This window comes from Rhinichthys klamathensis, unplaced genomic scaffold (genome assembly GCF_029890125.1).
Source record: "Rhinichthys klamathensis goyatoka isolate OS25496 unplaced genomic scaffold, OSU_Roscu_1.1 h1tg000197l_1, whole genome shotgun sequence".
Lineage (NCBI taxonomy): Eukaryota > Metazoa > Chordata > Actinopteri > Cypriniformes > Leuciscidae > Rhinichthys > Rhinichthys klamathensis.
Window position 1 is genome coordinate 2541338 of NW_026606723.1, and position 26101 is coordinate 2567438.

Consider the following 26101-nt stretch of genomic DNA (forward strand, 5'->3'; position numbering starts at 1 on the left):
GATCTGCTTTGTTTTATGGCTCACAGGATGTGTTACATATACTGTGGCCTTCAATACACTTAGCCACCCATGGTTTCTTGATAGAGATGATAATGAAAGCTGTTAATTTTGAATTCTTTGTCTCTCATTGGTTTCTGTTTCTCACAGGCAAGTCTAAAGTGGAGACCACGTATGACAGGATGTTCACTGTGACGAGCTGGCTGAGGTTTACGGTCACGAGAGAGGATGACGGGGTTCCTGTGGTTTGCATTGTCGACCATCCAGCGGTCAAGGACTTCCAGGCGCAGAAGTACCTAGAAGTACAATGTGAGTGAGCCCACACTTTAAATGTAATATAATATTATTGTTATTTCATTAAAATTATATTATTATTATATTTTGTTAATTCAAAGTGATACCTTTGAAAAGATAAAGGTTTTTTCGGCAGTACAAAATGTTATATAGGACAATGTGATATAGACTTACTATTATTGAATTAAATCTTTAATATTCTTGAATTATATATTATATTATGTGAATATTAAGTATTAGTAATATATATTTAAAAGTGTAACGTTGCTGGAGAAAGCAGGCGAAGGCGAGGATCTATCAGCAGGGTTAATAATGAAATAACACATAGAACAAATAATAAAGAACTCCAAGGACAAAGAAATAAAACCACGAGAAGGACCGAACTAGAAGCAACCATACATGTACAACAACTGACAAAGTAACAAGTAAAACACAAGGGCTATAAATACACAGGGGCAAACAAGCTTAACTAGGATAACAAGGGGGCGTGGTTAATGGGAAACACCTGGGATGACTAATAGACAGACAGGGAACCACTAAACATGACAAGACAAACCCACACCGTGACAAAAAGATCTCTCCGGGTAGATAATGGTGTTTTTTATTTATTTATTTACTTTTTGAACTACAATGTGAGTGAGCGGAGTACAGGGACAGCATTTTAAATATAGATATAGATTTAAATATTAATATTATATTATGTGAAAATAATTTGAAGTGACATCTTTGGATAGATAAGTGTTTTTTTATGTTTTATGTTTATTATTTTTTTAAATGCAATGTGAGTGAGCAGGGGACAGGATTTTAAATATAGATTTACTATTATCTAATTAAAAATGTAATATTAAATATTAGTAGTACAATATTAAATATTGTTTATTTTATTTTATTGTATTTATTTAATTTAAATATATTTAAAGTACACTGATGAGCCAAAACAATATGACCAGTCACAGGTGAAGCAAATATCGTTGATCATTTCCTAACAAGGCTACATTTTTAGGTCTGGGTACATTAGATAGTAAGCAAACAATCAGTTCTTATAATCAATGTGTTTAATGGAGGAGAAATAGGCAGAAATATAGATCTGAGTGACTTTGACAAGGGCCAAATTGTTATGGCTAGTTGCCTGGGTCAGAGTACATCAGAAACAACAAGGCTTGTGGATTGTTCCAAGTCAGCAGTGGTGAGAATTTACCAACAGTAATCTGAGGAACAACAAACCACAAACCGGTGACAGGGTGCAGGGCACCCAAGACTCATCGATGCACGAGGGCAACGAAGGCTTTCCCTTTTGAGTCTGAACCAACTGAAGGGATTTGTGTGACAGGATTTGAAATTTATTGATATAGGATTAGTATTGTTGAATTAATGTTATATTGTGGTAACATTATTATTCATTTAAATATGCTTAATGTCATAGTTTTGACTAGATAAAGGTCTCTCTCTCTCTCTCTCTCTCTCTCTCTCTCTCTCTCTCTCTCTCTCTCTCTCTCTCTCTCTTTCTCTTTGGAGTTAGTTTTTTTTTTTTTTTATCTTTGTCCTTGTGTTAAATCAGTCAGGTCTATCCTTTCCCTTGTGAGAGCAGACATTAGTCCAGCCATGTCACTTGGCCTGATGAAAGATTAAGTGTGTGTTTGCGCTTTGGTGATTCAGTCGTGACAGAGATTCTGCCTCTGATTGGATGAGAGCATTGGGCACTGTCTTCATCCGAAGATACAGATACAATTGTTTAAGATATTTTGTTTGGGTCCTCATCAAGCATATGTTTCTTGGTTATTCTTGCCTGCCACAGGGTTTAGAAGATCACCGGAAAGACTGACTTTACCTGACCTTATTTTGTCAAAGACAACACATCTCCAAAAACGTGCATGATATTTGGGCTCTGGCTTTGGGCATTTACAGCAGAAAAATGTAAAACCATTTTGTCTATGCTATTTAACTGGATTTCGTGCTCACGGGCAGCCTTTGTCATGCTCTGGGGAGAGCTGGTGTAAGAGTCATTGTCTGGCTCACTCTTCTTTCAAATTGTTCTGCTGAAACTGGGAAAACAATCAATGTTAAAAATCATTGAGTGAAGGCAGTCTTAATGGAGTACATTTTTGCAATAGAAAATAGAAAAACATTGCTGTGGATATTAAATAAGCCAGAAATATTGATAGCTACACAATGCAAACAGTTCGTGCAGTTCAGCAGCTTGAGGGAAATTAAATGCTTCGTGATGGCGGTGGTAAGGAATGACAACAATATCTCGTGTCAATAATTGTGTTATTAGAATTAGAGTGACCTTTTCTGTCCGGCGCAACAGCTAGCGAGAAACCGGAGGCCGGTGGCGCTGCTTTCCGTGGATTTAAGGCTTGCGTGGCCAGGAGAGAGAGAGCTTTGGAAAGGAACTAATGCAGAGGAAGCTTCAAAGCAAGAAACTTTCACTCAGAGCCTTTCATGCGAAGAGTTTGAAGATGACAAGGGGAGAAATAGAAGGAGTCTCCATAGAGCTGAGACAAACAGGTGGATATTCCTCTTACAGAACTTCTGAGCGGGGCGCTCTTTTCTTTCTCTCTCACTTCAGACCAGGCTGTCCATCATGGACACAGAAATGTTAGCTCTGACAGGGTGTAATTTGGAAAGATAGAAGGCCAACAGATCACTTTTTGTTGATAGAAGAGGTCAAACAAGCATCAAGTGGGCAAAGCACTCAACAAATTTAGCGATTGCCAAAAAGCCAGTTGAAACATCAGTCCCGAAATAATGTGATAAATCTTGTCAGGACATTGACGTTTTTTAGTTTTTTTTTTTCTCGTGCACTTTAAAAAAAAATCCAAGAAAGTGAAGTCACCGTTCACTCAGAATCCAGTCCATTCAAAAAGTGCCGTAAGAGCTGGTAAAATTGAAAGAGTGGGATCTTGGGGTTATTGTGGGCAACTTTGACATGGTTTCAGTAAAATAGTCTTTTACCCTTTGATTCCACAGGGACACTTAGCATTTCTCTGTGTGGATTTTTTGTAAATTCCTTGGCCCTTATGCATGACCTGCCTCCAACGCAAGGTCTGCTGCTTATCCTTATTTACGCATACTAATGACTCTGGACTATTTACATTAATACAAACCCACTGTTTTACATTAGTGCATGTCTACTGTTTAACCCACATTGCTTGCCAAGTGAGTGCAGTGATGTCATTAAAGTTGCACGTGGGAGCAGCTCTAATATCTCCCGCACCTCTGTTGAACATACACATAACGCTGTTGAATAAGCATCTGTGGAATGCCACTTCAAGCTCCATTACTGGGAGAATATTAGATTTGGGTTCCTTTGAGAAACTAGAGGGCTGGATGCCGGCCAGCCCTGCAATGGAGTGTAGTACTGGAAAGGCATAGCTCAGCCATTACAACCTGTCAGTTTAAGAGGATGAATACCTTCAAGGAAGCAGCAGGAACCTCAGAGCACGCATCTCCTGTGGAGCCCACTTACATAAGCATGGTGAACTTGGCAAGCACACCACGGCCTCCTGTGAATCTTGGGAACTTTAAAGGGATAGTTCACTCAAAAATAAAAAATCTGTCATTATTTACTCACTCTCATGTCATTCCAAACCTGTAGGACTTCTTTCTTGTATCAATTTTGAACACTGTTTCTTCGTTTTTGTCCATACAATTTACTGTTGTTTTGGACGCCACTGACTTTCATTGTATGGACAAAAACAGTTTTTTAAAATATCTTTTTTTGTGTTCCACAGAAGAAAGTATGTCATACAAGTTTGACTTTGCAACATGAGATGAATCTTTGACAATAAAACCAAGAACATGCATTGGGAAAGTAAATGGGGTTCAACCAACTTCAAAAATGGTTCTGGTACAGTCACTAATATTTTTCTACCTGTTGTTCCTTGGATCCATTATGCCTAATGAAAGGCCAGTAACACTTGCTTGCCTCTCAGTATTTTTTATGCTCTATTTTTGTGTCTTTTATGCTTTACTTTCTTGTTGCACTTAACACTTTGTATAATACAAAGGTTGCCGTTTCCTGTTTTTGCCTGTCATGTCCTTATATCTAGAAACACTCTCTGGCAAACAGGAACCTATTTAGTTCTTGCCTGATATTAGACACATTCTACAAAAGCAGCAGAGCAACAGCCTTGTGTAGTCCATTAAATGCCAAGGGTGCTAAATGTCTCTATGATTTTCTTATATAAGCTTTTTGCCATTAAGTTTCATCATGTCATTAGACCGCCAGACAGACCGAACAATCTTATTAGATATCAGAAATTGGCATACAGGTGTAATACTGTTATGCAAGGGGCTTACACAAATGTGCAGTGAATGACCGGCCTGCATGGATGTGTATGTCAGAACAACTTCAGAAGTCGACATTTATGTGAGTAAAGTCTAGTTGACGTCGACTAGTCGCTGATGACGTCATTAATGATTAAATAAGCCTTAACCTCGAGCTGAGACCCCTTGTGCACAGCTATGGCGTATGACACAGCACTGCCCACAAGGCTATTGCTCCTACATACATAACTGTTCTTTTGTCTTTGGGTTGTTATGTTTCGAACAGATTTTTGCTCGTTCTAAATCAAATACAGATGAAGTAGCACAGTAAAGATTACATATTAAATTTGAATGCATTATAGAGAGTGTTTGCGTGTAAATTAATTCTACCTGGCAGCATCTCTCTACTAATAGTGAAGCTGTGGGATTTTTTTACTAAGAAATATATGCTCGAACTTTTCAGTTTCTATGCTATTTTATTGATAAATCACAGAACAGTGATGACAATACATTTCTGTGCTACTGAATGTTTCAGTGTGCGCGCGATCTGCTCGTGATGTGCGAGCTACTGTCTGCATGTGTGTGCATTACAATGTAGCAGCACATTTAGAAACTTACGTGGACAATAAGCTGTTTAAAACGTGCATTCACCCAATCAAGTTTGAGCACCGTATAATCAAACATATCTTGTGAATCGCTCTCAGAGTATACATTTATTTGTCTTTTTAACTGTTGGAAATGGAGTGTAAAAGTGTGCTGCAAAGATTTCAAGCTTATAGTGTCATGGCAGAGCATTAAAGTCGACTAGTTTGTGCAACCCCTAATGTCAGATCCCCTCCGATGTTATTTGAGACACGCAGCGCTGGGTATTTCTACGTGAGAGAGCGTTAGTTATGTGTCCGACGTCAGTTTGAATGTCACCCCTCCTGCTGCACTGTACAAACACAGCAGGAAGTCTAATCCCAGCTGAATTGGAAAAGAACTGAGACTTGCCAAGGAGAAGTGCACATTTCATGCTAAATGTAGCAGCTACGGCTGAGAGGCAAGGCTGACGCAAGGTGCAAAAAGCCAGCAGTATACCTGCTGCCAGTCACTGGAGAATAGGACCATTGAGCGGCCAGTTGTTTTAGAAATGAGAAAGGGCAGTACTTACAGAGCAGAAAGGTCAATGCTGAGAGCGCAAGAGGAATGAGTTTGAATATGGACATTCGTGATGTCATGACTTCTGACTGTATACATGGCAAACATCAGGGTGTATTGATTGTTTAAATGACTCTAAAGGTTAATAGAAAAAAAAAAGCATGCACACATTTTGCATCAAACAATGGTAATGCTAAAAGAATCGACTCAAATGGCTGAGAACAATCCAATAAGCGTTGAACAAAGCCAAGGGTGTTTAAAGTTTCATGCAGCCCGGGGGCACGAGACGCTGATGTGCTTTTACTTTTCTCCCCCACAGATAAACCTGAGGTAAAGATCGTGGTGGAGTTTCCTTCGGGCCCGATTAGAGAGGGTGAAAATCTGGAACTGACGTGCCAGGCTAAGGGCAAACCAGAGTAAGATGCATCTCTCTGCTGTATGTTCTATCACTGACATTTCAATTCAATGGTTTGTTCTGATCTGGATCATTTTGTGTCATGGGCTCTCATCCCTAAGGAGAACAGTCCTCTAACAAAACCCATTGCAAAACATGTATCAATAGACTTAATTATACAACAATTCTGGTCCTGATCTGATTAAACAAGCTGCATTCCAAGATATTTTGTGATATTTTTTACTTTCATTTGAGCCATTTAATAATGGAAAAAAAACCTTGTTGTAGGAACTTTAATTTTGTTTTTCTACACAATGAAAATTTGATCATGTGTATATGCGCCACAACATTTTTGGGGGGGATTTTTACCAAATATTGACTATTAATTACTTTATCTGCCATGTAAAATGAAATTAGTAATGATATTTTACTTTAGTTGAGTACTTGGTAATCTACATGGATAGGTAATATTTGATTAAAAAAATAAGTTTCCAATGTATTTTTATTTGGATTTCTCTACAACCGATTAAGACCAAACTAAATAAGTCATGTAGTCTCAACACAACAAATAATAAAAGTTATGGAATTTGAAATTGAACATATTTTTATTGATTGCCATATAATTACTATTAATCATGTCATGATAATAATTTTGCATATGCCCTTACTGCAAACAAAAATATATACAGTGGCAAAAAATGTGGGCACTTAAGCCAAATCAAAACTCTATGAATGTCATTACATATATCAGAATATCAAACCAAGTGGCATTTGTTGTAAAAAAAATGTAACAAACCAAAAAATTAAGAACGTTCTTAGAAAAGCTTAGAGATAATCACACATTTTATTTGTACAAAAGTATCCAAATATTTCTGGGGGCCACCGCACATGAGCCTAAATTAAGTTATCAATGTAAGTTCAATGAGAGCACATGTAATGAAAGCCATTCAGGTGTTTTTACATTCAACACGCCCCATAACATACCCAAACTGAAATGCTGCGGGCAGACAAGGCACCACCCGAATTCATTTAATAAAGATGAAAATACAATCAATACAGTGAGCAGAAAATTGGAAGTCATTTTCATTAAAGCTTGGAGAGGGGCTGCAGTCATTACTGTCAGACAGTGCAGGGCTTGGCTTGCCATCCCATTTGTATTCTCCGCCTCACGCCAGGTTCTCTGCAGCCCCTCCACTGTGTGTTTTTCCCCATGCCTTCCTCCCAATAAGGCACTTTTTCTAGGTCATTTCTCCCTGTCCATATCAGAAACGTCTGCATCTTTATGCTACGCATGTATATTTAACCTCAGATTGAGACTCTTTGAGATTCCCCACTCGCTGCTCACCATCAAATGTTGTTTTGCCGTCCTCAGTGGCCGAGGATCAACTGCTATTCAACGCGAACCAATCCTTTGTTTCGAAGCTGTAAAGGTTTTTTGTTTTTTGTATTTTTTCCTCTCTCCCCTTTTAAACAGAGGATGGTACGTTTAAACACAGACACAAAAACCAGAACAACAAGGGAAAGCCTCCTCAGATGCTCTTGGGAAATAACTACACTGCAGCAGTGCCATTGAAACTTGTGAGAGCCGAGCAGAGTTTAGAGCCTCTTTTATTTCTCCACAGTAGGTTTAGCTCATTCTGCTCATCACTGTGAAAGTAGAATAGGCTGTTGTGTGCTCGGCTCAGGTGTTTAGAGAACAAAAGGAGATAGCTCGCAGTGGCAGTTAATTGAGGCAGACAAGAGAAAATCACAGCCTTTCGCTTTTTGTTACTTTGCCAAAATGTTGTTCATTTGCCAATGCCGTAGGCTGCGACATTGGTCGAATCCCACAATCTGTGTTACTGACCACAACTGATCATTTTTTCTGAGGGTTGGGCCTCATAGCTGTTTCAGCCTCAAACAACACACACTTAATATATTAACATGATAACAAATTGCACACAAAAACCAAAAGTCGGATTTGCTGGATTCAGTCACAGTGCACAGATATTTAGTCTGCTGGAAAATAAAATAATCTATACAAGTTCCCAGATTGTTGTTTCCAAGGAATTACTAGCAGGGTTCCCCGCATCTTCTGTACAATACATGTCAATGCTATTTTAGTTATTTTAACATTAAAAAGTCTTCTTGATTTTTTTAAAACTAATTTTCTGGAAATTACACATTTAAAATTCCCTCTTATTTCCAGATGTCCCATGGCCATTGTAATCCTGACTAGACTGGTTCATGGCACTGAATCTTTGAAATAGACTCAACTTCTGTTTGTGATCTGTATTGTTACCTGCTGTAAAATGTCCCATAAAACATTACTTGTTGGTCAGACAACCTCTTTGCCTAAGTGACCGGTCCCTTGACCAGAAAAGGCTGTGATGTGAACCAGGCTTGATGGTCTGGCTACACAACACTAGGCCAAAGTCATTTTTGCTCGGTCTCTCCATCCAGGCCTCAACAGGTGAATTGGGTGAGGGTCGAGGATGACGTGCCATCTCACGCAGTTATCACCGGCTCAGATCTCTTCATCGAGAACCTAAACAAGTCCTACAATGGCACTTACCGATGTGTGGCGTCCAACTCTGTCGGTGAAGCCTATGATGACTACATCCTTTTTGTGCGCGGTAAGTCCAAAGTGACCGACTAGTTTTGTCTCTTCGACCTCTTGCTCTTTCACTCACTTCACCGCTCCATCTGAGTCATGGGTCAATAACATTGATTTCAATGACATTTCCTTTCCTCTAGGACACGTTCTAATCTGACCATTTTCCTCTCGGAATTTACTTCTGATATCTTTTGCTGCACTAAGCCTGTGGTGAAATTGCTGTCGTCCATTTTCAGAGTGTAACAATGGACTCAGAGCTATTTAAAAAAGGATTTGTGCTGCAATGAGGATCTTTAAGTGAACAGATATACAGTTTATGTCAGTAGCGAGGGAGGCAAAGCCCAACTAATTCAGATTCATTTCAAGTCATTGTATCAAATGATACTGTGAATAAGCTTTAAAGAAGCCAAACTTATTTTGTTTATGTGTGTCTGTGTGTGGGGGAACATTGCATGTTGTCGGTGGGTCGCCACAGAAACTTGGCTTCGCCGGGGTTGTGCGTGTTCCAAAAACTTGCCCCAGCACGAAGTGCAAATGCGCCAGTAATTGCGACAGGCTTTTCACACGTTTCTCCCATGAGCAACTTGGCAGTCATTCCACGAGAAATTCATGACAGTTGAACCACCAGAATAGAAGAGAGAGTGACATAGCCACGTATGGTGCTGCAAGAGCTCAAATCCCTCCCCTATTAAAAACAGCATTGAAAATAACACTCTATCAGGATGTTTTATGACTTTATGCTGATTTTAATATCTTCACAATTCAACCACATATCTGACATTAGAATTGCTCATGCAGAAACGGGACTGCCCGACAAGGCTGTCACCATTTAATCTAGCATCATGCGTCTCCTTTGTGTTAACAGAGTGACACTAAAATATATTCAACACACACATACATGTGCATGCGCTGGTGACATCTGGGTACTCTATAGTCTTATAATTATTCTCCCACAAATTAATAGGATGACATCTGCGAATTACAAACACAGTGGCCCTGACACATTCAGCAAGACCCACAGCGCTCTTCGCATACTTGGCATATTACACAGTTCTGTCGAGGCACTGTTCAATTAAACGCTCTACTTTACAGAGATGTTAAAGGGAAGGCAAAATGAGCATTTAGCAATCTGTCTCAGTAAGGATACTTTTTCATACAGTCGGCATATGTAATGCATGGCATATTGGAAGGGTATTTGTGAAGCTATTCATGCATGGCCTTATGTAACCATTATAAGGGTTGTTAACACTTTCAGCACTCCTATATAATAATACATCTGCAGATCTAGATGCAACTCAAGTGGCAAGTGGCACCATTCCATCATACACATCAACATAGTCCCACCCATTCTCCTGCATGACTAGTTCCAGGAGGTCACATGTGCACATGCGCATGCATATGTAAAAAAAAAATTTTGCAACCAGTGATCACCATGCACATATTTGTTTTGAGTTGTTTCAAGAGCAGCTTCCAAGAGAAAAGATTCAGTTGGACTGACTGACCAAATTTAGGCATGTGTATGCATGATTTATGCTACAAAGGGGCAGATTTACTAACAGCTTGCTCCAACACAAACCCTCTTTTGGTGTTAAACTAGTGTCAGGTTTTACTAATGACACGCAGTGAACAATTAGCGCTGAAAAGGCGTGGACAGGGTTATTTTTGCGGCTGATCTTATTGCATATGCATTTATAGGAGTTTCTCTTTCAGATGCAAAATGTATGGGAGAAGGCTATTTAAATTAATCATGCAAGGTGATTTACTAAGGTTTGCACTATTCAATTTACTGGTATTTGTGCCATTATTTAACGGCCAAAAAAGCATGTCTTAAACCAGATGCTAATTTGCACTGCTCTTGGTAGATTGCGTTGGTCATTATGGAAATGATCCGGCTGCGTCTGTGTTCTTTAATTTGCACTTCTTCAGTAGATCACGCGCAGAACTTTCCACTCCCATTGGCGCTTTTTTGGAAGTGCGCTCACGCTAATTTGCCGTTTATTAAATCTGGCCCAAAGTTTTAGATGCAATTTATTATCTACAAAATTTGAACAATTTGTTTCAATTTAGTATGATACATTTATTTATTTATCAAAATCAACTTAAATATTTTATTCAACATTTTTATTCTTTTTCAACTTTAATCAGTTTTTCAAAGACTTTTTGAAAATTACATTTTATTTGTTGAACATTTTATTTGTTTATTCATTCAAGTTATCGTAATCATGCAGCTTTAATTTAACATTATGAAATAAAATGTACTTTTAATTTAATGTAATCTTTATTTATTTAATTGGGTGTTTATAATCTGTGCCACCTCAGTTCAAAAGGGCATGCCTCTCCTGTTCCACAGTGTCCGCTTGTGAATGAGCTAGAAAGCATTCAGCGCATTAGAGTTGATATCAGATTCTTGATTTCTGGTAGCAGAGCTTCCTGGGCCCTCGATAGACAGCCAGAACAGATGTACTGCAGAGGCAATTTTTCTCTAATGCGTTTGTTCCCCAACTGTTGTGAAGCTAAGTGATGGAGAACACTTGGAGGGTGGCTGGCACTAAACTGGTTATGGGGAAAAAATACATTCCCTGAGACACTTTTCCAAGGCCCCCATCCCAGCATGCCCCTGCGGGGGAATGAGATCTAACACACCGGCCTGTAACAAGTTTACAGAGCGCCTCTAACCTAATAAAGACTACCTTTGCCTTCACAGCCCTGGCCTTTAATATTGCGCACTCCTCCTCTGCCTGTCACCCTCGTTCACGTTTCCTCTTCGTAACAATTCCTCCATGCTTAGAGGGCTTTCCTTTGGTATCTCACAGCCGCCCAGTAAAAATCGATCACGGCAATACACTTCCTTAACTGCGCTTAGAGTGCCATACTGAACCCAAACACAAACATGATTTTGTTCTCTTGGTGGGTCAAGAATCAGGGTTCCCACAATAAAGTGTTTTCCAGGCCTGGAAAAGTTTTTTTTTTTTGGTTTGTTTTCGTCTAATTATGTTCTGACCTAAAACATTTATTTGGCTAAATATTGCTCTTGGATAGAGTACAACTTTTTAGCAAGTCGGTCTGATTTTTTCGATGAATCTGTCAAATTGACTCACAGATCAGTCTGATTTTTAATCGTATCCAATATTCTCAAATGACCGAAACGGTCTTGAAAAAGATGCCCTGAAGAATGTGTTGTGGCCACAGAGTGCTTGTGGTTATGGAAATGTACATCTGATCACAGACCAAAGTAAAGCTTTGGACTGTGCTTCCTCTGAGGGAATCCCCTGTGTGGTTGTGCAAATAGCAAGCATAAACAGATATTTGTTTTTGTGTAATCCTAAATCCACAATCCTCACACAATGTAGATTCAACACAGCTTGCTGAAAAAACACATTGCATGGAGATTGATAAACAGCCTGATTTTGTGACAATCCTCAGACTTGTTTGAGGCACCTAATTGTCCCTTATATACAACAACATGTGTAGCAGAAGACGAGTACTGAGAAAGAACAGCTGGAGGAACAGCAGTCTTTCTAGCAGTGCATGTAACTCGAGAAGATCCAGCCTCGGTCCAGCGAGCTCAACATATGTAGGGAAAGAAAAAAAATACAATGCACTGCTGTCACTGTGGGTCCAATCCCATCCCTGCGCTGTAATAATGGAGCCGTAAATCACTTCTTTCATACTTTCCCTCAATTCTTAAAGCTCGCTTACTTTTATTCAATTTGTCACATCAGTGTTTCCCTCACAATTCATCGTATTGGTGACGTGCACATTTAAAAGTCAGATTGCCCTGATAAATTTCGCTGCTGTCAAACACGGCCTCGGCAGCCGGCCGTTCAAAAATCTAGTCATCTGTGAATTCAGACATGCAAATATGCCGTATTAGAGTTGGCAATGTAAAACTGTCCTACTGGATGTGTGAAGATGAAAGTATGCATTGCAAATGACGTGCATGCTTTCGTATCTAAGCTCAAACTAGAACATCTGAACTGTCATGCACATTGATGTAAAAGTACGAAGTTTCATAAGCATGGATAATTTGTCTGAACTTTGTGAAAGAAATAACTATGCAACAGTTAACAAGCTGTGTGTGTGTGTGTGTTATAATTATATTAAAGTAATTCAATTATATTATATTATATAGAGTATTATATTATTTATCCTAATCATGTAATTTTTAATTTCAAAACAAAATTATATGTTTTCACCTTATTATTAATTAATTTATTATTATTATTCAAGTTGCATTCATAGAATTTACTTCAGAGTCTTGTTTTTTAGTTAAATTTTTTTTTGGTTTTGGTTAACTTTTGACAATTAAATTGGATTTTTTTTTTTTATTATTGTTTTAATATACTGTATAATAATAATTAGTTGATTCTAATTTGTGTCTGCTCCACATTAGAAGAATTAAAATTTGAATATACTGTAGTATATTTAGGCTACTACATCATAATACATTATTCACCGTAGGACACAGTCAATATTAAATTTAATGAATAGAGTTCATTCATAAACACGGATGCACAACTCTGTCTTTTATGGAATAGATGCTTTTTAAATGTTTTGTAGGAGTTTTCATACTGTTGGGTTGCTTTTAGTGCTGGGCCGTTATCGGCGTTAACGTGCTGCGTTAACGTGAGACTCTTATCGGGCGATAAAAAAATATCGCCGTTAATCAAAGTTGGGTTGGGATCATAAATAGCTTTTTCGAATATCGTTATATTTTCGCGCAATTCTAATGTGTAGTATGACGCCGCGCCTACTGTCACAGATCGCGCAGTAGGGTATTTTCCTGTCAGGGACACAAGGTGTACTTTTACTTTGTTACGTTGGGCGACGTTCCTCTCGTTAATTTATTTTAATGCAATACGTTGTTAAATGAATTTATTCCAAGCGCGCTGTGTCCTTTGTATGGGCATGAGCGATGCTCATTTACAAATGAATCACTCTTTTGAGTCGATTCTGTTCAAAGACTTCATCAAACAAGTTGTCAGATGATCTGTCTAAATCGGTTCGCGAATCAGTTGTTCTGTTCAGTTCCTCGCGTACTGAATCGTCTGAAGCGCTTTCAATTCACACTCGGAGTCGAAACAGGAAGATTTAAGAGCATCAAGAGCGTTGGATGAAGTGGCCGATCTACAGTCTAGTCTAGTGAATGCAAATCTGCAAATGCATCATATTTTTGCCAGCGATGAAGATCTTTATTAGTTGAACATCTTCGTAAGCTGCAGAGCCGGCCCTAGACCTTTGGGGGCCCTAAGCAAAATTTGGTTGGAGGCCCCTTTGACCGTTTTATGGCCTAAAGAAAAGCAATGACTACCTTATAACTATGCCATACTATATATATATTATATAATATACTATTATACTAAATATATATTATGTATATACTAGTGTTGCACGGTGCACCGATACTTCAAAAGTATCGCGATACTCGGAAATTAAAAACTTCACGATACCTAAATTTATTAGTATCGATACTTCTAAGAATGACCGCGTTCCAGATTTGTAAGAGAGTATTGCATGTTGGTGTGTGCAACGCACGCTTCCAGTGCCTCCCTATGGACGTCTGTGTTTTTCTCCTCATGCGCGTGTGACAGGGCGCGTGAACTGAACGAGCAGAGAGAGAGAGAGAGAGAGAGAGAGAGAGAGAGAGAGAGAGAGAGAGAGAGAGAGAGAGAGAGAGAGAGAGAGAGAGAGAGAGAGAGAGAGAGAGAGAGAGAGAGAGAGAGAGAGAGAGAGAGAGCGAGCGAGCCCCGGTCGCGCGCGCGCACTCTCTCTCTCTCTGCGGAGCCAGGCGAAAGTATAAACAAGGCTTCACCGTCTCAAAACTAAGCGCTGTCTTGCTCTCTCTCTCTCCCTCGCACATATTAATCAAAATAATTCGACACGATGGTAAGGTCGGGAGACTAAAGTTTCATGTTGAGCATTCGGAGTTTTTTTATTTTTATTTTTTTTATTACCGCTGGGTGTAAATTGTGGTAAAATACGTTGCCTTATCTTCTCTGAATCGTTCCGCACATTCAGCTGACATAAACCACACTTTAAATAAACGAAAAAAACTATCCAGTCATGAAATGTTTTCTGTGATGACAGTGGGATGTAACCACCTGGATAATCACACAACGCGCACACGTCCGATAATGACACGTCCAATTCGCGAACTAATGACTCATATGAACCGATTCGTTTTAATGAATGGTTAAAACAACTGATCTGTCTGAATCGGTGTATAACGAATCGTTAACACTTTGTAATAAGGTTTCATTTATTACATAAATTACATAAAACAAATAAAAACACTTGTTTTTTTCCCCCCGAAAAAGCATGACTACTTTTTTCCACACAATGCTATCATGAATCGATAAGAGAATCGTTAAAGAATCGGATCGATAAGCAGAATCGTCAGTGGCATTGATATTGATAAAATCTTATGTTTCTTATGATAACTGAGATAATGCTGCTAAATTTATTTATTTTTTTACCTTGAATGTCATTGCTCTAATTTATTTTTTATATTTTTCATATTTCATATTTTGTTCAAATGGTTATTATAGCCTATCTGCTGTTCAAATGTTCATTTATTAGTGTGTTATGATTGGAATGTTGTCCCAGTTTTAAAATAAAGCACAGCAATGATATTTGAGAGTGTTTCTCCCTTTTCAGGAAAAGTATCGAAAAAGTATCCAAATCGCAATTCTTGACTTGGTATCGGTATCGAAACAATAATTTTGGTATCGTGACAACACTAGTATATACTATGTTTGATGTCTAACAGGAAAATTATGATACCACTGAGCTGAATGGCAGTGCAAGACACACACACACACTGATTAACTTGCTGAATAAAAAGACAGATAAAGTGATTATCACTGAACAAAGATACATTTTTATTGACACCAAAGTTTAAGAGTCACAAACTACAGCACATATATATATATATATATATATATATATATATAAATTAAATTAAATTGAGCAAATAGAATAACATTTAAATATAATATTATATAAAATAATAAATAGATTTTTCAAATAAACAAAATTAACAATAACATCTAAAACACCACAAAGAAGATCAATAGTAACAATATTAAGAATAAGGTAACATTTCAATATAACTATTAAAATCCAATCCAAATAAAGAAAATAATTATACATAAAGTTAGACTTAATTTTTAAAATGCAGAAGGTTATCATTTTACAGCCCCTTTATACTCACCAACAGCTGGAGCTTTGCTTACTGGTGGCAGCATATAACGTTACTTTAATAGTGCAGCTCCTAAGGGGACATAAGGAGTAAACTAATGTTAGTCCTTTAGTGTAGAATCCAAACTGGGTTTATATTGTTCTATTAAATGCTTTAACAGTAACACCACAGCAAATGGTATAGGCCTAATACTAAACCAATTTTATGCAGCATGTTATTAGCATGTAAGTTAAACAACTGTAGAAAATTAATACAAGCACGATTTAGGCTAATGTTAAAATAAGACTTTTAGTGCAGATTACAGAAATCGGAAAATTAAGCCTACAGGCTTACGTACCTTTATCTTCTTGCTTCTTCTCTTCTTCCAGGCTCTTTTTTGTCGTTTTTCTTGGCCAGAAAGATATTTTCGTTTCTTGTCAGACATTGTCGAGTCGCTAACTGACTGACCAAGTGACAACGAGTGACATCATAGGGGCAGTCGGGATCAAGACGCGCGCGCGCCTTCGCGGGGAGCTCCCGGTTGATTTGCCATAATACAGAACTAAATAAATAACAACTCTGTGCTTATCATGATGCCTGATAAAGAGCGCTGTAGGTCCATTTCTTTTTATTTATTTATTTTATGTTACTTTCGTTGTGCGATTTTTCCCCCCCACTAGCTAGCAGTGACTCTAGGGGGCCCTCTGCTGGCCACGGGGCCCTTTGCAATTGCAACGGTCGCTTAGTGGCTCGGCCGGCTCTGGTAAGCTGTCTGTGAATGAATGATTCCACAGGACGATACATTCGATTTCATTTCATTCAGGTAATACATTGTGTGTGTATTTGTATTGCGCAGTGGCATAATCACACGAATAGTTTACATTGATTGAAACTAATTTGTTTAAAAATGAGGCTATTGCAGTAACAAGGCAGGTTCACATAAAATTCTTATGACATATGATGACATTATTTTTTGATCTAACGAGCATTGGCGATGCAAAAACGGACTGTCGTGCGTATTGTTTTTCTTCTTCTTCCAATTAGCCTACTATGTTAAAAAAGGACGAAAACATGTTACTTGTTCAATTACTAAACAGTTTGTTTGATGACAAATCGCTAAAGATGAAATTGGCCTCCCTTTCTGTCATTGCGTTTTTTTTTATTGTTTTTTTTTTTAACGATATTCGACTTTTGCTCCTCGATTGTCGAATGGCATTTTTGGCAGAAATGCACATCCCTACGCGAGGCAAACTATTCTCAAAGACTTACTTTTAGTCATTATTTGGGTAGCACACATATTCTGAATGTCTTCGGGAGAATTCAAATGAGCCATTTTAATCTAGATTAATCTAGATTAATTTCAATATTAATCTAGATTAATCTAGATTAAAAAAAATAATCTATGCCCACCTCTAGTTGCTTTGTAATTATTGAGAAACATAAATCTCTCATAACATGGTTCAGCTGGCAGATTGGATGGGTGCTGTTTTTAAGTGCTTTCATGTCTCATGGCTCAAAGGCAGAGGAGCCTCTCCCATCCACACCCATTTCATCCCGTCTGCCAGAGTCATTAACAAGGGCCGTCTCCTAAGCCCTCCCTTTATTAGCCTTTCATTGGAGTCGATCGTTTCAGTGCTGCTGCCAGTGTCAGATTTGCAGGTACTTGTTATTTTACGCTGTTCACTCACCTCTCGTCCATTGATGCTATAGAGAGGAGGAATGTGTAGTCTATGGAGGAGGAATGCACTCTGATTGAATTCATGCTATAGCAAGGAAATGGCACTTTTGCCATTTATTGATGTAATTAAACAGTAATATTAAACAGTTGGAAGGAAGTCCATGCATATGTTTCCCCCCTCTAGAAATAGCATTTGATCGCTATTTTCGAAAGCTTTTGTTTTTCTTTGATCATAGATACAATTATGCCTGCTCTAATCATTGCAGCTAGTGCAATTTTAGGATGTAAAAATGACTTTTTAAAATAATTATTTTATTTTATTTTTAAATGGTTTTCAGTCATTTTTGTTTCAAGAACCATCTAGTGGAAATACAGTGTACAGTTTAAGGACCACTGTTTTAGTTGGTAGTGTGTGTTTATACTTGTGTTCCAAACCTAAAGCTGGCATATAGCCCCACATTATCATACGCATTACAATACTTGGGTTAAGCTCCCTCCCCTCCTCTTGCTAGTTTTGCTACAGCAAGCGAAAATCTCCTTGAACAAACACGCAAAGCTGCCTGATGACAGAAGGTTGCTGATGGGCAAATCAACAGCCCTGAGCGCCCATTGCTAATCACACTATTACTCATGTGTGTTTTTCCCTCTCCGTGTCGTTCCTGAATGACTGTTATCCGTTAGGAGTCCCAGGACATGCCAGGAAATGCCATGCCGATTAAAGTGCTCATCTAGTCAGCTCCTCGTATGTACCTCGCTCTCCTGATACCCTTCCATGTCTCTGCGAGCCACTCATGCGTTGGTCCGCATCTCATTTGGGAGATGCAGCGTTTTAGCGAGTGGCTCAGCGAGGGAGAGAGTAAAATATGAGTTCTCGTTCTAGCGTTAGCCTTTGCGTATCTGGGGAATCAGTGTAACCGGCAGTATTTTGCAGTGTCCCGGGTTTAATGAGCCTGCTATACACACACACACACACAAGCCCCAGCCCGTCGCTATGATTCATAATGTGCCGTGATAAACACACGCTGGGATGACATGGCAGGTATGTGCTGTGAAAGTCAATAAGCCTTGATACACCAAGGCATCGGGTTGCCTTCTAAAAAGACATCCTCCGAAAAATGTACAAAAATGGGTTCTGTTTCTAAACGCGGTGAGTTATAGATCCAATCGGCCTGCCAAGTTTTTAATGAGCTATTGACATCTGTGATCTCAAACATCTGTTGGGCATTCACAGTTCATAACGGTGTGGCGCCAATAAAGTTGCCACTCCACTGAGTCGGATATTGTGCCGAGTTTAACCGAACGTGTGTTAAGGGGTTTCACTTTCTCCCGTCTTTCTTTAATAAAACATTTATGTATCTGCTAGTTCATACAGCATTAAGCTTCCCAGACCCAGCACACATTATTTAATGCAAATGAAGTCTATAGTGGCTATTGATCAAGTGTGCTGCTGCTTGTAAAGTGAGCTATATTGCTCTTCGTTAGACTGTATTTTCCATGCTTGACTGCTCTCTGAGTTTCCTGGGTCAGCTGTTTCCTCTCGCCTTTTTGCCTTAGGATATTAAGGATGACCAAGCGTGTCAAAATATTAAACAATTTAGCCCATGTACTTTTAGAGATGCATGATTGTGTTTAAATCCCGCACAATTTAGCAGGTTCCCTCTGTTCTCTGGTATACGGGTGCAAAATCTTCTGCAGGAGAAATCAACATGGCTCTGCACTTCTGGAAGATGTCTGGGAGAGAAATTTTCACCTAGCTGCGATTGCCTTGTGAATCAGTGTAGTTTGAGACAGGTAACAACTTACAGCTGACATCTTGTGATCCATTATGGTTTTTTATTGGCATGCCAAACATACAAATCTTTGAAAGTACCTTTTCCATCAGAAAGTGCAGTAAAGCAGTCACATCCGCTTCTGTCTCTTAAAGAGATGGACAGGGTGCAGTGGGGAATGCTGTAGTTTTTTTCTTTTTATGAAGAATAAATGTGCTTGCTTTTTGTTTAATCATTTTATAGTTCATTATTTATATTTCTCTTATATAAATACCTGTCATACTTTTAGTAAATACAATATACAAATTACACTCGCTTTCAAACGTTTGGGCTCAATAAGATTTTTCTTTTCTTGTTTTTAAGAAATGATAATACTTTCAGCAAGGATGATCAAAAGTGACAGTAAAGGCATTTACAATGTTACAAAATGTCTGTATTTCAAATAAATGCTGTTCTTTTGATCTTTCTATTCATCAAAGAATCCTGAAAAAAACAAATTACGGTTTCAACAAAAATGTTAAGCAGCACAACTGCATTCAACATAATAAATGTTTCTTGGGCAACAAATCATCATATCAGAATGATTTCTGAAGGATCATGTGACACTGAAGACTGGAGTAACAGTTATTTTAAGATTGTAATAGTATTTCACAATACTAATTTTTGATCAAATAAATATAGCCTTAGTTGTGTATAAATCGAGTGTTTGTGCCCCTGTTAAAATAGTGCTATTAAATATATATATTTGTGAAAGACTGGATCTTAATATTTAATTTAATTAGTCCGAGTGTTATAGTGGTAAGGGCAAAAATTGAATAGCATAATCACATATCAAATCAAAAATATAATTGCTGTTGTCAGGAATAATGTGTGTAAAGTCTGAGTGGGACCTGCATTATAATTATTTAAAATGGATGTAATGTTTATTTCTCATTGTTGTTGTTTTTTTTCAAACTCAGTGATATTATTTGCATTACTAAAGTAACATTTAGTTTTTAGTATTACATTACTAAAGAAAAATTCTGATCACCCCACGCGCTGGACTGACTAACGCTCCTACTGGGTTATATATATGTGTGTGTGTGTGTGTGTGTGTGTGGGGGGGGGGTGTTTCTCATGAAGTGAAATGATCACATTTCTTTTGGACCTAGGAAAATGTAATCCTGAGTTATATTACTCATATTAATCACACCAAATATGTTCCCATGCACGTCTACTAATCAATTTAATTTCAGTCTGACTAAAAAAATGTTTATCTTTTTAAAACGTCATGCGAACACTTTAGTCCGATGTGAGACAATTAAACATCGTGAGTGTATATTTGGACAGACCGTGAAACGGTATTACAACTGCACATCTATCGACTGTTAATTTAACAGGGGTAAATATGGCCTTAGCAAGTGTTTAGCGCCGAGTTAAAAGGCCTGTAGTGTGGCATGACACTCAATACATAGCTGCCATTTTCTGAGTGATCTGTGTATCAGCAGAGGAGATGGAGGCAGAGTTCCTCTCTGCCCGCGCTTCATCCTGCTGGATGTTTATCATTAGAGAGTGCAAACGTTTCTGGGCTCCCACCGAGCTCTTTTGATGGAGCACAGACAACAAAGTGGGGAGGGGAGACAGCCGACCAATCTCCCCCACCACAGATGTTAACACAGTGGTATCTGTCTGGACGCGCTGGGCAAACAGTGGCGCGGGCCGCGTCACTTTTCACGCCTGTTATCTCCCATGCCCGCACTTTCCTTTCCCATTCCTCATTTCATTAATGTTTGCCTGTTTGTCTCTCCGTGAAAAATCCTGATCACCCCACGTGCCGGACTGGCTAACGCTCCCGCTGGGTTAACTCGCCGACATCAAACACGCTAAGCCTGTCACGACCGCCGCTGCTGTCTCTGGGTTCTATCAATATTGCGTCCAGCACTCCACACTACAAATTGCTAAATCAGAAGCAACATTAGTGGATAAAAGGGGGGAAAGCGGCTAATGAAGTGTGAAAATGCAAAAAACAAACAGGAGAATGTATGCCAGGACCCCTTCTGTGTGTCATCGCTATGGTCATTTGTTAGCATGGACATTTTTAAATGCATAACCATCTGCATTTTATGTTTTCCTTCATTTCTAATCATTCCCTCATGTCATCATTTCATTTTTGTTCAGTTTCTTTTAATTGTTGTTAAATGCTGTTTTATTCTATTTCCCAAACATTAAATCAGCAATAAATGTTCACACACACACACAATAATATGTCACCACAGTACTATTCCCACAGTTACCTTGTGTAATGACTTCTTCACCAGAGAGTAATATTTCATTTTGTACAGTAGTTATGCTTGATAATTCACTAGTAGTTTATAGACTTATTTGCCATCTGTGGAGTAAAGCTACACATAATACACATAAACACAAATCAGTCTTTCATTGTTGTTGATTTGATCATGTTTGGTTTCGTTTTTTCCTGATTTTCCCCGTATGTCATGTTTTTTTGTTGTGTTTTTCCATCTAGATGCCCTTACCACAACCCCTAAACCCACAACCACCACCACCACCACCACCATCTCCGCCACAACCTCCCCTCCAGACATCATACAAGGTATGGTATGACCTCCATCCACCTGCTCAACCTGAGTGTGTTTGTGTGTGCGTGTGGATGACAGAGAAAAAGAGAGAGACGGATAGACCGCCAGCAGCTAGCCAGGCCTGATAAGATTCTCTCGCTGATAATGAGAGGACCGTGTCCCATATGAGACCGGGCCAGGGCTGGGCCGACTCGCAGCTCTGTCGGTGCCACATGTCAGAGCTGGCTCTCTTCACAATTCTCTCAAATTTTAGCCCGGTTCGCTCCTTTAGCGACCTAATCTTATCAGGATCTGGCGCTGTATCCAGGCCTGTCTGGTGCAGGGATTACAGAACCCCCTTTATGTTTCCTGTGGGCTGACAATGACGGCAGAGTCTTTGTGGCCAAGAGGAACCAGGATCAAGCGTGTACATGTTTGGATTTCTCAGTTACCGAGCCAACTACATCCGACTGCACAGGGATAATGATACAGAATGTTTTCATGTTTTTTCGTGCTTGTTTCATTATATCAAATCGCTGTCCATGCTACTCTTATTATTATTTAATCTGGTATCCAGTAGTGTATGATCACATTTTGTTTTTTGTTTATCCAAAGCAACTTAAGGTGCTTTCAGGGTGTCTTTTATCAGTATGTGTTTCTTGGGAACCATGGTGTTGGTAGCGCTACGCTACACAAGTTGATTGTCTCCTAAATGTCATGTTTTTGGTGTAAAACATGGTACAGGTACAAGTAGTCCCTCATTCTCTAATAATCACAAACTTCTGGGGCCAATTGCATAGCTACTATTAGTGTTCTAGTCAAGACCACCTAAACCGAGGGCAAGACAAAGAGCAGTGTGTGTTGAGACCAAGACTTTGAGGGATTGAGGCCAAGACAAGACAATGGCAGGGCGCGACTAAGTCAAGGCCAAGACCAGACCAGCACTCCTTAAATGAATCTAAAAGATCCACATTTACTGCCTTAGAAATGTCTTATATTTAATACAGTTAGAAGAATAAGACACTATATAGAGCTGTTACCAATCGAATGATATCACTAACAACAAAATTCATCTTTGCACTGCAGAGGTCAGAGTTTCCACTAGAAAAAAATGGTGCCGGTCAAGAGGTTTCGTTTAACGGACATTTTGATGATATGCCGGTCAAATATCGCCTCTTAATTAGTCAAGTTGAGGAAAACTGGAGGCAGGCTATGTAACTTAAAAAATGACATAATCAGGCCGTATAGAATGCAACATGTTATTATTAGCCTAACTTTCAAATAGACGGAAAAAAACATGAACGTCCGATTGGCGTCAATCAACACCAATTGTTTTTTACTATGGTTTCACACACATTCACTTTTTGAAACATTGAGGCACGGATGTACCTAATACAAATAAATAAAACATCTCCAGTTAACTAGCAGATCATTCATTTAGTTCGCTATTAAATAAGAGATCTAGCGCTAAAATCAGTTGTTTTTGAAATCAAGCTGAGCTCTTGTGTCAGTTGCATGGACGACGCACTGCGCGAGTAGCGCAATCTTCACTCGGACACGCGTTTCAATCTATCGCCGTTGCGGACAGGCGAATAGAGCAGCACAGGCGAAGCACTGCTACTTGGGTGCAGAGATATCACGCAACACCTGAAATAAAGCTTGCCACAAAGAACCGGCGAAAGTAATGATTATGCATGAAACATTTGAATTGTTGATAAATTGATAAAGTTGACGATGCAGAGTCAGACTCGCCATCTTCGCAGTAGTGAACGCGCCTATAGAGAGATAGAGAGAAATGCTCTGTGTCCTGATTATATTGTCCACTATATTTGCTTCTTATTTATTAATCCAGGCAAATTTGTTGATGAAACATTGATTAAAATGAAGATACAATTTATACAAAACGAAATAAACTTTAAAGAAAGGCTTTCTACAAAACAAAACTAAATAAGTGGTCAAAATCTGACCCATTCCAAATGTTTTCCGATATATTGGTCATCTTATGATCCTATCTTACTCATCTCATGCGGATCTCTTTTCATGATTTCCATTACACGAGAGTAGATGTTAAAACTTCATGCTGATTTGTACTCGGCTTTCGCCAAGATAAGGAAAACTAAGACGTAGCTTTACAGTAAACTATGCTTCTCCATCCATTTACGCTTCTTTCCATAAGGTGGTGTGACTCCCCTTCTGTCCGGCGTTAACGGCAGCAGTGTACTTGGCGCGTCAGCGCACACGACGGCTTCAACTACAGGACCAGCACGACAACCGTCTGGATTGAACCGAGTAGGGGACATCTCTAGGGTCTTCAAGTGGGCACCTTCCGTCCTCAGTGTTTCGTCGACTAGCCCACGACACCTCAAGAGGGCTCGACAGTGACTCTGGCGTCCCAGAGTCACCCCCCTCCGTCCCCCACTCAACTCAGCCCAGCTTGCTGACCTCTACATCCCTCCTGCTGCTGAGACCTAACCACAATCTCACAATCTCTCCGCAACCCGACCATACGCGCCAACCCGTTTGACTAAGGCTGTCGAGCCCCACTGGTGCGTTAATATGCAGTTTCAGTGGACAACGGTTCCGTATGGCATACCACCTACCGCAAAACACAACATCTGCCCAACCACCCGTCATTCACGCAATATCCACAGGAACGTATACAAACAAACCAACAGACTCTTCAAGTTTTCAAGAATTCTACGAAACCGTAGCATGGCGGCCTGTACACAGCCAGCTAGAATCTTTCCGTCTCAACCACAGCCAGTTGCTGCTCCTTTCTGCTGCTTCTGATAAGTTCTTTACTGTGCGACGCAACTCTTGGCCGCTGAATCCGATGTCTCTGAGGAACCGGGTTGTAGAGTGTGCCACAAAACCTCGACAACCCACTTCCTCTGGATAAACCTGGACTCTCCATCCTCGCTGTTCTGCTTCAGTGGCCAGATGAGCATACCGCAGTTACTTCCTCTCATATGCCTCATCTACCGCATCCTCCCATGGCACTGTTAACTCTATCAGTTGAACAATGCGTGCTGATCCAGACCACAAAACAATATCTGTAGGTTAGTGGTGGCAATCTCAGGTGGAAAAATAAGCCGTTGGTCAAGATCAGCCAGCATCTTCCAGTCCCTAGCAGCTTCCAGTTGTCCTGGGCGAGAATTGGTGTTAACACCTTTTCTTGGTGGTTGCTCGCCTGGGCGGAGGAATATTGTCTTCTGCGTGTAATGTTTTGCTAGAACAGGTGGCAACTTATTGGTCATGTTACGCTTGCCTTCTAATGCTAAAGCCAAACATCGCAGTACTTGGTCATGGCGCCAAGTAAACCGACCTTGGCTAAGAGCCACCTTACATCCTGTCAAAATGTGCCTTAATGTGGCAGGTGATGAACACAAAGGACAAGAGGGATCCTCTCCTACCCAGAGGTTTAGGTTCTGCGGTGATGGGAGAACATCATATGTTGACCTAATAAGGAAACTGATCCTACTCTCTTCCATTGACCAAAGGTCTTGCCAGCCCATCTTACGTTGTTCCACACTCTCCCATCTCATCCACTCTCCCTGCTTGGCCTGGGAAATGGCCTTTATACACCTCATCCTCTCCTCCTGCTGTCGCACCTCGTTGACTACCAGCTTCCTCCTTTGAGCTGGGCCTGCCTTGTGCCATTTAGGAGGAGCTAAACTGAGCCCAAAACCCCCTCTTCCATGCTGTACCTGTCCCACGATATCCCTAATTTGAAGGGCAGCCTTTGCCTCTACTACAGATTTCTTTGCTGACCACTTTCTACCAGTTTTTAACACAGGGGCTGCCTCCCTTACACATTTGTCGCGTGACTCTACTAAGGTCATTTCCAGTCTGACCTTGGCACGCTTGAACTCCCCGGTTAAAGCAGAGACTGGCAGCTGCAATATTCCTTTACTATAAAGTCCTACTCTGCTGAGGCAGCGTGGAACTCCCAACCATTTCCTGATGTATGAACTTATCAACGCTTCCAGCTTATCCACTGTTGTCAAAGAAACGTCGTACACGGTCAGTGGCCACAGCAACCTCGGCAGTAGACCAAACTGAAAGCACCAGAGTTTTAGTTTACCAGGTAGAGCACAGCTGTTTATGCTCTTCAACCCTTCCACTGCTTGTCGTCTAACTTCTCCCACCCGAACTGTGCCCTTTAGATCCCCATCGTACCATCTCCCAAGACTCTTCACTGGCTTCTCAAAAACTGTTGGTATTGCCTC

At 39.7% G+C, this 26101-nt stretch overlaps 1 protein-coding gene across 5 annotated transcripts in view; it reads left to right on the top strand.

Moving 5' to 3' along the window:
- The window catches only part of cadm1a (cell adhesion molecule 1a), a 309712-nt gene that overhangs the window by 253825 nt on the left and 29786 nt on the right, over positions 1–26101 (top strand). For 3 of the 5 annotated variants that reach the window (XM_056263058.1, XM_056263059.1, XM_056263060.1), the window contains 4 exons: positions 148–306; positions 6020–6116; positions 8537–8709; positions 21821–21907. In XM_056263058.1, coding sequence (XP_056119033.1) covers positions 148–306; positions 6020–6116; positions 8537–8709; positions 21821–21907 — 516 coding nt within the window. The remainder of the gene's footprint in view (positions 1–147; positions 307–6019; positions 6117–8536; positions 8710–21820; positions 21908–26101) is intronic. The other 2 variants (XM_056263061.1, XM_056263062.1) reach the window with 1 other exon arrangement.